Genomic DNA, 17,678 nt, shown 5'->3' on the forward strand with positions numbered 1-17,678 from the left:
CGAATCACCTGAGCAAATGAAGGCTTCAAAGTTATGATGGATTGACTGTTGATGAGTGGAAGGGAGGGGTGAGAGTACACTGCATCAGGGAGGAATTTCTCTAGGAGTCATAGTGGGATTCTTGAAGCTGTTTCCAGGTTTCAAAGTCCTTCGCTAAAGTCCCACTTTGGTTTTAGGTATACTCTTGTAATGTTAGCTGTCTTAAAACCAGTGGTCTTCACCCTAGGTGACTTTTTTTTCCCCCAGGGAACATTTGTTAATATCTGGAGACATTTTTGTCAGGTGGGAAGGTAGTGCTGGTAAGTAGTGGGTAGAGGCCATGTTTTGTGCTAAATATCCTATAGTGCATAGGACAGCCACGTACAACAAAGAATTATCTGGTGAAAATGTTCCTAGTGCCAAGGTTGAGAAACTCTGCTCCAAACAATAGAGTTGGATTCATGGCACAAAATAGTTTCTCAATTCGTGTGCAGTGAGAAATTTCATTTTTTGATTCCTGTCCTGCTTTGTGAAGGAATGTAACATAAATTACTCCTGTTTTCTTAAAAATCATTGTACTGTTCCCAAGTAATGTATTCATTTATTCATCAAAATATATTTACTGTATATTTAAAGTTGCAAGGGGAGGGCTAATACCTTTAAGGTGTTTATGCTAAATTTAATAAATTATTAAAATTTATTTTAATAAACACCAAGAAAGAATGAGCATAGAGATACTGGAGTATAATATGGTAAAATTAAAAATAACTACCTGTTATAAGCTTATGTAAAATAAGAGATTTTGTGACCAAAGAATAATTTGTTTTATTGCTTTCCAGCGTATAATGAGAACAAAACTAGTTATGCGCATAAATCATTATTTCCTAATTATGGTGATGAAGCAATGAACAAAAATATAATAAATTAAGGTAATAAATCTTTGATAATGTGATAGAAGATTTAATTGCTTATATCTTACTGAGGCAAAACTTTAGCTACATTTCATTGAACAGTGTCTAAATCAGGATAGAAGTTTTAAAGAACAGTTTGTCTTCAAGAATTTTATTCCAGAAATGAGTTATTCAAAGTGTTCATTGGCACTGGTAAAATAATCTAAGGTAATTCCATTTAAAAATTTGTGTTTATATATATACACACACACACACACATATATTTAATATGATGCAAAGTCTTTCTTTTTACCATAATAATTGTGCTTTAAAGTTCAACTAATTTCTTTCTTGAGGCATTAATTTATTAATTTTGTTGTTGAATGTGTTGGAATATTATGTCCAGTAGAAATGAATGAAGCAAATGAACAGATAGCTTTGCAAAAATTAATATGAATGACCAATAGTCCTATGACAAAGAAATATTCATTTTTTAAAAAGAAGCTATTCCACCTACCAGATTGGCAAGAAATAGCTTGATAATACACACTGTTATGGAGGTTACAGAGAAATAAGCCCTCTTATAAAAGTCTTGGCAGAAAGGTAAATAAGTGTGAGCTTTTTGAAGGACAGTTTTGCAACATACATCAGAATTCAACATGCTCATATGCTTTGTTTTGTTTTGTTTGTTTTTAAAGATTTATTTATTTATTTATTTATTCATGATAGACCCAGAGATTGAGAGAGAGGCAGACACACAGGAGGAGGGAGAAGCGGGCTCCATGCCAGGAGCCCGATATGGGACTCGATCCCGGGACTCCAGGATCGCGCCCTGGGCCAAAGGCAGGTGCCAAACCGCTGAGCCACCCAGGGATCCCCTGCTCATACACTTTGAATTAGAACTTTTATTTCTAGAACTTTAGCCTATAGGTAAGCAAAGATATATATGTACAAGCTGTACAAGCGTAACATGGTGGGTTGCCTGGTTCTGAATCCTGACAGTATGGCTTATTACCTCTGTGAAACTGGACAGATTACTTAGTCCCTTTAGTGTCATTTTCCTCAAATATAAATTGGTAATAATAATGGCACCCAACTCATAATGTTGTTGTAAAGCTTACATACATGAATAAATGTAGAATACTTAGGATAGTCCCTGGCACATAGCAAGTTCTATTGTTATTAGTTTTCGTTGTTCTTTTAATTACTGCTTGAGGTGTTTTATACATTGAGGACTCCAAGCACCATGCTTAAGTTTCTCCCAGGCCTTTGGAGATACCGGAGGTCTGAAAACTTTTTGTTAGTTCCTAAATATGAAAAGAAAACTATGTTACAAGGTATATTATGTCTCTTTCATTAATTAAGTTCAGTAAACACAAAAAAAATCAAAATACATAGGTTAGATTTTTTTTTCTTTTGGTTAACATAGTGTTATATTAGTTTCGGGTGTACAATATAGTTAGATTTTAATAATCTGCAATATGTGGATTTCTGAGAAATCACATTTTCGTGTATGCTATTAATCTGAGTAGAGGCCAAGGACTATGAAAAAAACTCCCTGAAATCTCTCCATAAAACCCTCTTCATTCACTTGCTCATTCAACAAAGATGTTAATTAATCATTTGCAGCATCTGACATTTAACCAAAGATTCTGAAGAGTCCAAGAGAAATGTAGTCCAATTTTTCCTCTATTTCAGTCACTACTAATCAGCGTCTTATCAGTTTTGGCAAAATACTGGAAATGCCCTAAATATTTATCAGTAAAAGATTGTTTGAATTATGGTATATCCATACTATAGCCACAGTTTTTCTCTATTATGTAGGTTTTAAATAGAGTAAGGTAGGTTTATGTATATATATGTGTGTGTGTGTGTATGTATATATGCCTTTATGGAAAGATCTCCAAAGTATATGATAAAAAACAAAAACATGGTATGCAGTAATATTTAGAGAATGGGTCTATTAATTAAAAAATAGTACATATATATATGTAGATGGTATGTTGGAATGGAGGTGAATGGATGAGGTGAATAGGGAAGCTTGTTGGGGGCAATGTTTATAATAACGTTAAATAAATGTGGTTTTATTTCTCCAATCTTTGCATTTTTACTGGTTAGCATGACTCTCTTCAGAGTATTAATATTTGTTTTTCCTCCCATCGTGTCCATTCCTTATCCTTTCACTAAACGTTTGTTCCTGAGTAATACTGCTCTATATAGTTTTAGAATAGAACACTCTCAAAAGCTTTATTTGAAAATGCCAATATTTTATGGCCTGTGCCTTCCCATGTTCTGCATTTTTCCTGAGACCATTTAAGAGCTGTAACAAGAAATAGTATAGAAAAACTGTGGAATCGTTTTTTGTTTGTTTGTCTTGCGTTACTTTATGTTTATTCAAGTGACCTGGTGACCCTGTCCTTTGTGAAAGGTTACACTGGTTTGAAAGTGAGAATCATTAGTATTTGACTCCTGGAGAATTTTCTAATAATGCAAGAAGCCATACTGGCAGTCTGATAGACGCTGATTAGTAGTGACTGAAATAGAGGAAAAATTGGACTACATTTCTCTTGGACTCTTCAGAATCTTTGGTTAAATGTCAGATGTTGCAAATGATTAATTAACATCTTTGTTGAATGAGCAAGTGAATGAAGAGGGTTTTATGGAGAGATTTCAGGGAGTTTTTGAATAGTGGATGTCATCATCTCTGGCTTTATGTTAGGATCACTGAAGGAGCTTTAAAATATTCTGATGTCTGCAACCTAACCCAAACCAGTTAAATCACATTTTGTGAGGCAAGGTCTAGGCATTGGGATTTTTTGTAAACTTTCCAGGTGATTTTAACATATGGACAGGACTGAAAATCTGTATCATAAACCCAGTAAAATTATGTGTGGAAATGTGTGTGTTACTTTCTGGGGGTGGATACCTGTGAATTTTCAGAGGGCGTCTAAGGACTGCTGCTCTACTTGAATATGTATCTTTCATGTTTAATGAATGCCTTTTTGTTAAATTTTGTAATGTGTTGTATAGTGTCACTGGAGAATAGCATTTTTACAGTAGACTACCTGGAATTCCCTTTTGACGCTTTGTTTTTTCTTCTTGGCCATACTTCTGGGTCAGCGTTAAATTATAAGGTATTTGAAGGTCAAGTAGATGTCCTTTCCCTATGGTTACATCTTTCACTTGCTATTGATAAAAAGATGCTTTTAATTGGGGGGAGGAGGAACCTTCTTCTTCTTCTTCTTCTTCTTCTTCTTTTTTTTTTTTGATTCCTAAATGTAGCATACAAATTTTCATTTTTATTAGCAGAAACTTACTCATAAATTTAATAATTTCTATTCTTGGTTCCTGCTTATGGTATTATGTAGAGTTTTCTCAACTAAATGTAAGAGGTTCTGACATTATCACCCACTGGTGTTTACATCCAAAAGGAGGCTTGATGGAAATCTAATGCTGTAATAATAGCAAATGACCAAGTTCCTGCATTTACCCATTTAAATATGTGCCTTGAAGCATTTTCTCACGTTTTCATTATATGTATCAGTTACATTTATAAAGGTATGGATACATAGAAGATTTAAACTCAAATATTTGTAGGATTGGTTTTCCCTACTTACTGGAAATTTTTTTGCCTTGTAGATCATGATGTGTAGAGAGCTGCTTCCTCAGCCTCTGATAATTTCTAGCACTGGACACTGGAGACCGTATACTTCCTATCACACATACATTTAGATTCTATTACCTCCAAGCTGCAATCTGAGGTTGTTTCCTTTTCTCTGTGATCTACAGTCTCTCTTCTTCCCCTTCATCACCCTTCCTCCATCTGCCTCTGTTTTGAATCACTCTTCCAAATCTTGAAATAGAATCTTTTCCAAAGTTCAGATAGTTACTATACTTTATTGATTTTAGTCATCCGTTTATGAAAATGATATATGCAAATATTTCTTCATCTAATGACTAATTGAATAACTTGGGGACTCAGTAATTTTAACTCATCAGAATAATTTGAAGACAGGTCTCTAAAAATTTGAACATTAGAGGAATATATGTAAGTGTTCATTACATTGGTTTTGGCATTTAGAATAGATCATCCATTTGTGATCTGTGCCAAACCTAAAGCAAGGTAAATGGAGTTACGAACAAGCACATCAGTAGTTTAAGGCAAATTCAAAACAGCAGGTTATTTCAAAATAATATGAACATTAACATGTCTGCCCAAAGAGAAATATTCGTTAATTTTAGCAGAATGATAAAGAGTTATGGTACTTGAGGAGGGCTCTTGATGGGATGAGCACTGGGTGTTATACTATATGTTGGCAAATTGAATTTAAATAAAAAAAAAAGAGTTGAGCTATTTACATCTTCTTTGACTCAGGTTTCTGGTTTGAAATGAGGTCTCTTTATTATAGATTATTATTACTTATCGGTAGGACATAATATTTGAATTCCAAAAGATTGTAATAGTCTTGTATTCTAAATTAACGCGCAACCTCAAGCCTTGTGTTTCCTAATACATCTTTTTCAAAATTTAAAGTGTGTAGCTTTTATACTGGGATATAAATAAGATTTCTTATTTGAAGAATGGTAACTATCTATGTGGAAAAGTAATTCTTTTGGACTTAATGGGATATGAATTAGCAAACTACGGTCTGTGGGCCATATCCAGTTTGCTACTTATTTCTGTGCAGTCTGTGAGCTAAGACTACTGTTTACATTTTTAAAAGTTTTAAAAAAAATCAACAGAAGTACTATATTTTCTGACACAATGATTTTATGAAGTTTGAGCATCAGAGTACATAAATAAAGTTTTATTTAGCACACAGCCATGCTCATTCATTTACCTCTTGTCTATGGGTGATTTCTTGCTACAATGACAGAGTTGAGCGTTTGTGACAGAGACCATATACGGCATTCCTTTTACTTCCCATTGCTGTTTGGAGCACTTCAGATCACAGTGAAACTTAGAACTCAATAGCATTTTGAGTGCCACACAAATTGCTGTACTACAGGATTTTAATGCTTTATATTATCAGCCCATGCCTATCATGTCAAAACAAAAAAGGGAATAGATTTTGAACGTTACACTTTTTAAATTTCTAAAAAAAAATTAAAAATTTTAATTCCAGTGTAATTAACATGGAAGTGTCATATTCGTTTCAGTTGTAAAATATAGTGACTCAACAATTCTACGTATTACTCAGTGCTTATCAAGATAAGACGCGGTGGAGTGTGGATTATTTTGTTATTGAAATAGCTGGCAAAGTCCTGTGTTTATTGTGCAGTGGCACTCAGGCTGTGCTAAAACAACACAGTATACGTTGACATTACCAGTCTAAATACCCATTTCAGTGTTAGAAGGTCACAGGAGAGCACGGGTCAGAAAAATGATAACATTTAAACCGGAATACCTAATCACAGCAGACTTTCTTTAGAAAAAGTACAAAAATGAAGATGCTATTGAAGTAAGTTTCTGGGTGGCTCATTTGTTATCTGAACAGGGAAAGTCATTTACCACTGGTGAATTCATTAGTGTTTCACTGCAGTAACTAAGGAATAGGAAATCTGTCTAGAGAAAATACATTTGCTTATGTCTATTAGCCTTTCAGTGAGAACATTCTCTTCAAGAGTTGAGAAGATTGGGAAGCTACATCATTAGTTTATTTAAAAAATAAATGATTTCAAGTGGTTTTCCCTGTCTCCTGGTAAGTCAGCAGGTGTGATCCAGACTGCTCAGTTGTTTATTTGAGGAGTCAATGCCAAGTTTGAAGTGAATAAATTACTCTCTATGTAAGAGAGTCTACGTGGCTCAAATAACAGAATAGAAAAGAATATTTTCAAAGAGATGAGAAAACACGAATTTAGTACAAACTGAAGTGGTTATCTCTTAAGGGGTATTCCAACTGATGGTGTTAAAAATGCATGGATCAGAAAGAGACTTAGTTGAGCAAATTTACAAAACTTGTGAAAATGTTAGGTACTCACACAATATGATTATTCCTGTATTTTTTTCATCAGCAGGTATTTAATGGAAAAAATATTTGAATCTAATCATGTGTTCTTAAACTAATAATGTCAATAAGGACCTTCATTTGGACTAATGGACTTTGACCATCATCAATTCCATGAATTTTTGTCAAAAACTAAAATTGAATATCCCACTTGCCCTATCACATAGGGTTTTCATGAATTGGAATACTAAAGCTTTATTGTGATTTTTTTTTTTTTTTATCATTTTTGAGGTCAGGAGCCAAGACTGAAATTTTTCTAAATAATCAGAATTTCCCTCAACCACTGTTACTGAACACCGAACTTCAAAAGCTTTGGAAAAACTAGCTTATGCTAAAGACTTAAATATTTTCCTAATGAATTCAACCTAAAATTACAAGATAGTACACTGCTTATATGCAGGGTTTATACTGTAGTAAAGTCATGTAGATAACAACTACTGTTACTTGAATCCTAGGTAGTATCAGGTATATACTTGCTGTGCCATCAAACATTGAAACATGAAGCAAGATTACCATTCCCACCAAATTTGTAGCTGATGTATTTTCTAAGTTCAAACTACGTTTGTAGCAGCGAATTTTGGACCTCTGCAAATACTTTGGCGTTTCAAAAATCCATTCTACTGTGTAAGGAGCTCCCACCTAACCCTCAGGAGCAGTGAGTCTGCAATGTAATGACATGCTAAAAAGCATGCAATATAATTTTATAAATGTCTTCTAAGCAGTAAATATACTCAATTAGAGTCATTTGCTTATGGGGCCATTATTTATATTTGGCAGTACCCACCTATATGAAAAGATCCTTTCAAAGATGAAATACATGAAATCTCATTATGTATCGGCTTTAACAAAAATTTGTAGTTGCTCTTGATGATGAGCACTAACTTTGAACCCTACTGAAGGGAAAAATTATTAACTTAAAAAGATTTCTATCCTTCCCATTAATACACCAGTGTTACAATGAATCGTTCCTAGTTATTATATTTTTTATTTTTTTAATATTTTATTTATTTATTCATGAGACACAGAGAAAGAGAGAGGGGCAGAGACACAGGCAGAGGGAGAAGCAGGCTCCCTGCAGGGAGCCCGATGCGGGACTCGATCCTGGGACTCCAGGATCATGCCCTGGGCTGAAGGCAGGTGCTAAACCGCTGAGCCACTGGGGCTGCCCTATTTTTGGTTTTTCAATAAAATATTTGTATTTGTTTTCTCTTTTGTTGTATTAATACCTACATAATATCCTTGATTTTGCTTCTTGGTGGCAAAGCCTAAAATGTTTATTTTCCAGACCTTTACAGATAATGTTTGATGACTCCTGTTGTAGGGAATGACACCAATTTAACCCATTAGACTGTCTGAATCAACTTTGTCAATCAATGGGATGATAAATAATGCAATACTCTTCCATTTTAAGCAGGACTGTAGTTTTTTCAAATTTGCTTTTTCCTGTTCTTATTTATAGTCTTAGCTTAAGTTTGATGTTTGGTTGATCATGTACTACAATTATGTTAGATTATATTAGGGGAATACTTTTTGAATGAGTGACTGGGAAAGATTTAGAAATCTGTAAAATATTAGAAGGCATGACATGTTAAAAATATATTTTGATAAGGGACACAAAGAAATCACATGGAAGAAGGCAGATGGATTTGTTGGTTGGGGTGGATTAGGTTGTGTGTTAGGATATAAATATACTTAATAGGAACTCATAACTTTGGTTGACTAGGAGCTATCTTCTGTTTAATCATGAGAAAAGCTAATAAAAATTTGTGTCATAGAAGGTCATCCATAAATTGCTATGCTGCTGCAATAATATTTTAAGGGAGATTATAAGAAAAGTTTTATTTTTTCAATTTATGTTGCTCTAATAGAGAAAAAGAGATATCAGAAAAATTACCTCAGGCATTTTAACCCTTTTCTATTTATTTATTTTTTAAATTAACCAAAATGTCATGACAAATGTGACAGTATTGCAAGTTTATAATATATAATTTTTTAGGAAGTTAGGTCTCTCACAAGAGTGCTGTAAGATTTAGATAATGATGTCCAGTGGTTTGAGGATAGAAAAGTCATTGTATAAGTATGGAAAGCTTGTTACTATCTATAATTGTTTTTGTTTTTTGTACCTTTAAGTAACATTAAGTCTTTAAAAAAATCCAACTAATGCTTGCAGAGGAGAAAATCTTACAAAAGGGTGTACAGTGAAAATCAAAGCTCTTCTTTTTATAGACCCCATTTCTACCTTCTGGTGGTAATTGATGAAAAAAGTTCATGTTTCTTTCCAGAATCTATATACAAGCATAGGCATATATATGTATATATATATATATATATATATATATACATATACACACACCACATACATACATATATATATAAAGGGCTTATTCTATGCTTACCATTTGCATTATCCTCTTCTCTTAACATATATGACATATTAATAGTACAGTGTTTTAATGCTTATATGTAATAACATTTCCTTAATGCAGTTATTTATACATGGGCATTTATTTTCAGTTTCTTCCTATTACTAGGGGTGGGTATAGGTCTTGTGGAAGGGGTGTGTGTGCGTGCACGTGCGCATCATCCTTAAGGAAAATTATAGTGACTTAACAAATAGAAAAGTGAATGCAGAGTCTGGGAAGAGATCTTGCAAGTGTAGTGCTTGAAGGTTAAGTGTCATTAGTATCACAGTGAGTTCACCTTGGTAATTCTGATTACAAGCAGTGCTTCAATAAATATTTTTGTGTTTATGTATATGCTTTAACAAGTGTGTGTGTATACACATACCACACATACACACACAAGATAAATTTTATGAGGTGAAACTACTAAAACAGAGGTTATTAGTTGTTAAGGTCATGGACTCAGGATCTAAGCTGCCTGGGCTTTAATGTGTCTTCCCACCTACCAGCTTGGTGACTTTGGACAAGATCCTTAATCTCTATGCCTCAAATCTTCATATGTAAATGGAGATAATATTGTTATAAGAATGTTATGGATTTAAGTACTTTAAACTGGTTGGCATTCAGGAAATGTTAAGTATTTATGTCGGTTTCGTAAGTCTTTTTTTAAGGTAGTCTCATGACATTTAACTGTTTTGGATCAAACTGTTTAAAGTGCAACATATTTAATTTAAAAATGTAAAGAATAAGCCATTTGAACTGTTACTATTATATTTATGGGCAAACATATGTAACCATGATGGCATGGTGAATAGTGCTTTGAAATTTGCAAACTACCCTAACATGTTTTACGTCATCTATACATAAACTGTAATTACTAGAATGTTTTCCTCTTCACTGGCTCCATCCCTCTCCAGGGTTTTTTTTTAGGGAATACTGGTAAAGAAGGGAAAATACTTTCCCCACAGGATTCCATTCTTCTAAATAATTTGTCTTTTCCACTTTGAATTTACTACCAAGAATCTTTAGAGATTTAGAAATATTAAGAAGTTTTGACTTCAAAGTCTTACTTTTTTTTTTTAATTTTTATTTATTTATGATAGTCACAGAGAGAGAGAGACACACAGAGACACAGGCAGAGGGAGAAGCAGGCTCCACGCACCGGGAGCCCGATGTGGGATTTGATCCCGGGTCTCCAGGATCGCGCCCTGGGCCAAAGGCAGGCGCCAAACCACTGCGCCACCCAGGGATCCCTTTGTTGTTTTTTTTTAAGCCAGGGTGCTGCCTCATAGTTTAGGAGGACCATGTGTTTATTTTGTACAGTGAGAAGAATTAAGCAACTGTGGAAAGGAAGCAGTAGTAGTCAAAGAGAATAGAGAAGGAGGGCAAAAGTTGATGTTTCTTCTACTACAATGTAAGTTTCCTGAGGCCACAGTTGGTTCTTGTTATCCCCTAACAACAGCAGAATGTCAGATGCAAGGTATGTGCTTAGGAAACAGTTGTTTAAATGAATGAATGAAGAATTGAGAAGAGGTCAAGGGAAGATTGAGCAGAGGGAGGAGAGAATGAGAGAAGGCATAGGAGAGGAGAAGTCAAAGAACAGAGGAGTGAAAAGTTGTCAAGAGAAGGAAAGAGCTTTCTCTCAAATTCAGCTTTTATTTAATATGGCCAAGGCAATATGGAGAAACTGGTTTTTACTCGGTTGCCTCCAGACTAGGGTGACAGAAGGTGGTTGGGACAGGTCCTGAGGTAGTGTCCTGTGATCTGGACTTTCATGAGATGGTGTAACAGGCAAGCCTTATGTGTAAGTGCTGTTTACCTGCTTATGTATAGTTTAGTAGATAACTTGAAACCAGAGGTTGAAATGTAGCTTTCTTGAGAATGTTCTCTAATTTTAACATAGTAATTTTTTAAAAAAATCTGGTGCTAAGTGTAAGTCTCACAACCCTGAGATCACTACCTGAGCTGAAACCAACAGCCGGGATCCCTGGGTGGCGCAGTGGTTTGGTGCCTGCCATTGGCCCAGGGCGCGATCCTGGAGACCCGGGATCGAATCCCACATCGGGCTCCCGGTGCATGGAGCCTGCTTCTCCCTCTGCCTGTGTCTCTGCCTCTCTTTCTCTCTCTGTGTGACTATCATAAATAAATAAAAATTAAAAAAAAAAGAAAAAAACCACTCCGGTGCCCCATTCTAAGAAGGCTTTTGCTTCTACTTTGCACTGCAAATATTTCTTCACAGTTCAACAGTTGTTTCTGACTTTATCATCTCTTTAACTTCCAATGAATTTAAACTTTCGTAGAGTTGGATTAATATTTACTTTTGTATATTTTGGGTTTCATATATTGCTTTAAGAGGCTGAAGATAGGGGATCCCTAGGTGGCTCAGCGGTTTAGCGCCTGCCTTCAGCCCAGGGCATGATCCTGTAGTCCCAGGATCGAGTCCCGCATCGGGCTCCCTGCAGGGAGTCTGCTTCTCCTTCTGCCTGTGTCTCTGCCTCTCTCTCTCTCCCTCTCTGTGTCTCTCATAAATAAATAAATAAAATCTTTAAAAAAAAGAGGCTGAAGATAAAAATTTTAGTGTGATATGATAGCTGTGTGTGTTTTTGTGGCAGGAGTATTTCTACTCAGGACCACATGCATTTAATGCGGCCCAAAATTATCTATAAGTACATAATTAATTTTGTGTATTTAATTGTTGATATCTATATGTAAAATACCTGTAAAGCATTATTACACTATATGAAAAGAGAAATAGCTTACTATCCACTTATTGCCATTCAGCTGAGCCTCACTTTCTTTTCTTTAAAATATTGGTATTGGTTGTTGTGAGAATTAAATGAGATAATCTCTGCAAATAATACTAGATACATTTACTCAGTACCTACTAAGTACTAGTCATTATATAGACATTAGTTTATATGATCCTCAAAGTACTACTTTGAAGCAGGTGCTACTGCACTCAAATTACAAGTGAGAAAATAGATTTAAAATGAGCTTATGCAGCTTGCCCAGCATCTCATAGAAAGTGGCAAAGCCAAAATGTAAATACATATTTATCTGAAAACAAAAACCATAGTCTTTTCACTATACATTCTTCCTGGGACAGTACAGCTATTTATTTGCTTAAATCCTTTCTTCTTTTTAAATTTTCTGTTTGTCTTTTTCTATTTGATGACTAAGACTCTCAGACTGTCCTGAAGCACTACCTGTGATTATTGAAATATTCTTCTCTGCACTGTCCAGCAGGATGGCCACTTGCCACATGTATCTGTTTAACAGTTGAAATGTGGTTAATGCAACCAAGGAACTGAAGTTTTACTTTATTTTAAATTAAATTACACGTGGCTACCATTTTGGACATCACTGCCTTAGATGTCTGAATGCTCAGGTTTTGTGCATAAGGTGAGTGTAACTAATGTATTGATTGATAATGAGGAAACTGTTCATTCTAGGTTGAAAACTTTAGCAGAGGAACTTATACAGACACAGCAGATGCTTGTAAACAAGGAGGAGGCTGTCCTGGAGCTAGAGAAGAGAATTGAGGAGTCCTCTAAGACCTGTGAAAAGAAGTCTGAGTGAGTAAAACAAATAATTTGAAGGAAGAAAGTTTAATTGATAGAATTTTACAGAATACTTCAGTCGCATGTTATCATGGATGTAAAATTTCTAGAAGCTAAATTTTCATTTTAAGTGTAAAATGTGGTATCGTTGAGTTGCTCTCTAGGACTCTGGAAAAGTGATCTGGGTTTTTTTTGTCAGTTTAGTGTACTGATCACATCTCAGTGTTTTAACAGTTTGAACTACTTTCTGAAAAATCCTGTTAGAAGTTGTGTTTATTCCCTTCATCAGTGTCCACTAGGTTTGCTGTGCATTCCTTGTTCAGAAAGTGGCAGATCAGTGTTAACTCAGAAATTGGCCTCTCTGTGTTAGAAGGAAGCAAATACGCTTATTAGGAAGTCCCAAACTTCTTCAGTCATAAAAATCCCTAAGATTTGCTGTGCTGTTTTGTCTTACTGTTGTTTTTCTTGCTGGTTTGTGGATCTGTAAGTGTCCTGCTGGATCCTCCTTCTTTACTGGTATGGGGATACTATTGTTTTCACTGATTTTACTAATTATGTTTTCTGCTGTTTTTTTTTAATGTTTCCATTTTGATCTATAATTTAAAATTAACATTTGGCTTTGGTTATTGTTTGAATCTCCAACAGGAGTAGCTAGTATTGTTTCTCTACTCCTGACTAGAGTGTATAAATTTGTCTTATAACTGGCTTGATTTATCAAGATTCTCAAGGACTGGCTTGATTTATCAAGATTCTCAAGGAAATTGTGATGTGTCAGATTTCTCTGGTCTATACTCGCTCTTTCTAAATAACTTCTCAGATATTCTCTTCTCTCAAATCTCTGATCCTCTCATCTCCCCCATCATAGGCAGCAGATGGACCTTTCTACATTATAGAAAAAATTAGAATCCTCAGGTGGCAGCTCCCTCATTTCTTGTGACTAGATATACACATCTATAGCGTTTGTACCCATCCTCTGTACTTCTATTTCTTGGGCCTATTTTTTTGTATCTTGTCATTCCTACTTTATCACAAATTTTACATTATTTTTTATATTATGTTCACCCTTTCTTCTCAGTTGGGTCCAGTGCTCACTTTTTATTTTATTTTGAGAGAGTGAGGGACCATGAGCAAAAGGGGGAGAGGATGAGGAAAAGGGAGAGGCAGGCTCCCTTCTGAGCAGAGAACCCAATGTGGGGCTCCATTCCAGGACCCTGAAATCATGACCTGAGCCGAAGGCAGACGCTAAACTGATCACTCTTAGTATTACTTATTTCAGTGAATGGCAACACCATCTATTCTATTATACAAATCAGAATATTAGAGTTCTATCTCTCCCACTTATAATGTGGCTCTTATTATAACTTGGCTTTAAATATTATATTGTAATCAGTGAGCTTTTTAAAGATGAGAACAGGAAAATCTAAGTTGATCTGGGCGTTCCTTTTATTTGGAAAATTTCAATATTGCATCAACAGAAGATTCTATTTGCATTATAAAAATAAAATTTATCAACCATTGCACATATGATATTCAAAACAAGAGTTATAAATATATTTTTGTGTTTGGGAATAAGTTCTTCATATGTTTACAGATGACCAGGTAGTTGTACTTTTTACAGTTTTGTAAATGTATACATTATAAATGACCCCTGTTTTAAAATGTGTAGTGAGTATAAAGACTGTTAGATGCTGACCCTCTTTCTAGCATGTCTGACCATACACTGTTGGAGGAGACAGTGCTATTTTTAAGTGTTATCTTAATCCAGAAATTGTGAGATTCTTTGATTTTTTTTTGCTATATTTTCTTGACTCACATCTTTGACTCTTTCTTCATCTGTGTAATGAATGTGATCCACTCTCCTCCAGTTATTTGTATTTATTAGGAAGTGAGAATGGGTGTATAGGAGTTGGGGCTTAACAGGTAGTAGATATGTGGGAAATAACTTATTGAGTTCTTACTCTCTTCCACATGTTACATAAGATGTATGTACGTTATCACATTGAATGCTGTCTTCACTATGCCTTTTGTGTATTTGCCTGTATTTTACCTTTATGACTTAGAGAATTTAAAAAAATTATAATTACATACCTAGGCAGTGATAGAAAATGCATGAGTTCCTGACTACACAGCATATGTCTCTTTGATCACAGCATCAGCTTGATCTTGTTATTTTAATAGTGTTCTTATGAGAATAAGTTAGAAGGGATAAGTATGTCAAGCAGTTCAGGGGCTGAGTCCTATTTAACTCAAATTTTGTTAGCCCATATTATTCTGATATTTTTATTGTTAGCTTTGTGGCATAATCTTGAAAACGTTAAGTACATTTATATAACTATAAGCAGTCATTGTGAAATCTCATTAATTTAGATGCTAGTAGAGTTGAAGTTTGTCTTTCCCTTATATGTTAAAATATTTTGTGAAGCAACCTGAAAGGGATTCTAGTGAAAATGTTTGCATTTCAGTTTCTTAAGAATTCATAAACATTTCCTTTTTGTGTGTGTGTATGTATGTGAATCTACATACAAATCTACATACAAATTTAAATACAGATATAATTAAAAGCATTTTCAATCTAGTTTTAGAAATAGATTTATATTTTTTTTTACTAGGCAGTACTTTATTAGCTTCATGTACTGTTAATTGGAAGTAATTAAACAGTAAAACAGAATTATAGTTCTTCACAAATGCTAAAAGTATTCTATAAGTCAGATATTTATATTCTTAAATTATTGCAATTCTACTGAATTTTTGCCTAACAGAAGACATTATTGGTTCTGTTGAATTATAATAGGGAACTAAAGTTAAAACCTTTACATTTGAGTTTAACATAAATGTCTTTAAAACATTTTATGGTTACAGGGAAAAAATAAATTCTATGACAAATCATTTGATAGCTTTGATTCCTATAATTGAATAATCTAAAATGAAAAATAAACTTAAAGAATGGTTTTTATGTGACATTAAATTCACACTATCAAGTAGAGTTTTAGCTTATATAAATAATGCAGTCTCAGTTGAAATGTAGCTATTGTAGAATTATATTTAAAAAAAAATTAGAGTAAAAGGAATAAAACCAACCACTTGAAATGGTATAATTTTAATACAATGCAAAATGTCACTCTAGTATACATAACTTTACTCATTACTTCTAAAGCATATTTATTCAAATGGAAATAATATCAATCTTCTCCTGATTTATGATCCTTGTCTACTGTATTAGAAAATAGTTTATGGGAGAGTATACCAAGCATATGTTATTTATGACTCGGTGGCATGAAGAGCAAGTAATATTACTATTGGTTTTAATGTTTGGCTTGACTTCCAAAAAGTGAACGATTATTCAATTTTGTGTTTTATGCCATTATCACCTAATACTTAAAAATACTTTATATGTTATAAAATCAAAACTCAGCACCATGCAAAATCTTGAGATCATTTGATTTAACTCCCGGTCTTTCAAATTGTGTATCATCTGAGGCCCTGAAATTTTAAGAGACTTGTAAAATCACCTCTAGCTTATAGTTAATTTTAAGACTTGAAAAAAAAAAAAAAGACTTGATCCATCTAGGGTATTGTTCTAATCTGCAAATTCAGGGATCTTTTATTTTTGTCTCAAGATTTGAAAATTATGTGTATTTCAGAAAAATATCCTGCCTACATAAGGGATTCATTCGATAATATTTATTGCATGTCTGCTAGGCACTGTGAATACGATGAAAGGTAAGATATATATCATCCCATGTCTCATGATGCTTACACTTTCTCGGAGTAGACTAATACAAATAAGAAATGAACAATTATGATAATTGTTATCAAATAAGTTCAGATAGAAGAATAATAGAGGAGCACCTACTTATGATAGGTAGTCAGGGGTCTCCTAGAAAGTGGCATTTTTGCTAGATGTGGAGGACAGAAGTTGCCCTCCATGTGAAGAATGCATGGGAAGAGTAGTAAAGGGATAGGGATAGGGAGTAAGTTGCACGTGCAAAGACCCTGATCCCATTCACGTTTTAAATTTATTTATTGGGATGCCTGGGTGGCTCAGCGGTTGAGCGTTTGTCTGCCTTTGGCTCGGCATGATCCCGGAGCCTGGGGATCGAGTCCCACGTCGGGCTCCCTGCCTGGAGCCTGCTTTTCCCTCTGCCTATGTCTCTGCCTCTCTCTCCGTGTCTCTCATGAATAAATAAATAAAGTCTTAAAAAAATTAATTAATTTATGGCTTCCAATATATCTTGTATTATACAGTTGTTCATTTTTCTATAATTTTCTTCTTACTGTAGTATGTATAGCTTGTTTACTCAATGGTATTATAAACATAAAAATAGTATAATATGTGGTATAGTGATTATAGCAATACTTTAAAAAATTATTGAACAAAAGCAAGATGTTAATGTAAGTGAAATTTTATCATTATGTATAAAACTCCATGAGATTAATTAGAAGAAGCTAATGTTGCTTATTAATTTCATGATCAGACATGTTGATTAAAAAAGTTAGGACTAGAACCTTGCAACAGGACATATTATTGTTCGTAGGAAATCTTACTGTTCTTCAAAACCACTAAACTAAAAACCAGGAAATGTATATTTTTACCTAATTCCTGGTATTAGGATAGTGTCTCAGAATGACCAAGTGATTGCCAATATGATACAGTACAATAGATATTTTAGAACTCCTGAAGGAGAATAAAAAAGGACTATCCCTAAAACAGAGTATTTAGGAACCCAAGACATGTATTATTAAAACCTCCCCTCACCTGAGGAAGCATGATGCTGCAGTAATGATATGCATTTTTTTAAAAAGATTTTATTTATTTAATCATGAAAAACACACACACAC

General features: G+C 34.2%; 1 protein-coding gene across 3 annotated transcripts in view; it reads left to right on the top strand.

Annotated features, from left to right (window-relative positions):
- Positions 1-17,678, top strand: part of FER (FER tyrosine kinase) — a 437,163-nt gene that overhangs the window by 105,295 nt on the left and 314,190 nt on the right. For all 3 annotated transcript variants that reach the window (XM_055315288.1, XM_055315286.1, XM_055315287.1), the window contains exon 9: positions 12,732-12,854. In XM_055315288.1, coding sequence (XP_055171263.1) covers positions 12,732-12,854 — 123 coding nt within the window. The remainder of the gene's footprint in view (positions 1-12,731; positions 12,855-17,678) is intronic.

Source organism: Nyctereutes procyonoides, unplaced genomic scaffold, assembly GCF_905146905.1.
Source record: "Nyctereutes procyonoides isolate TBG_1078 unplaced genomic scaffold, NYPRO_anot_genome, whole genome shotgun sequence".
In the NCBI taxonomy this organism is placed as follows: Eukaryota; Metazoa; Chordata; class Mammalia; order Carnivora; family Canidae; genus Nyctereutes; species Nyctereutes procyonoides.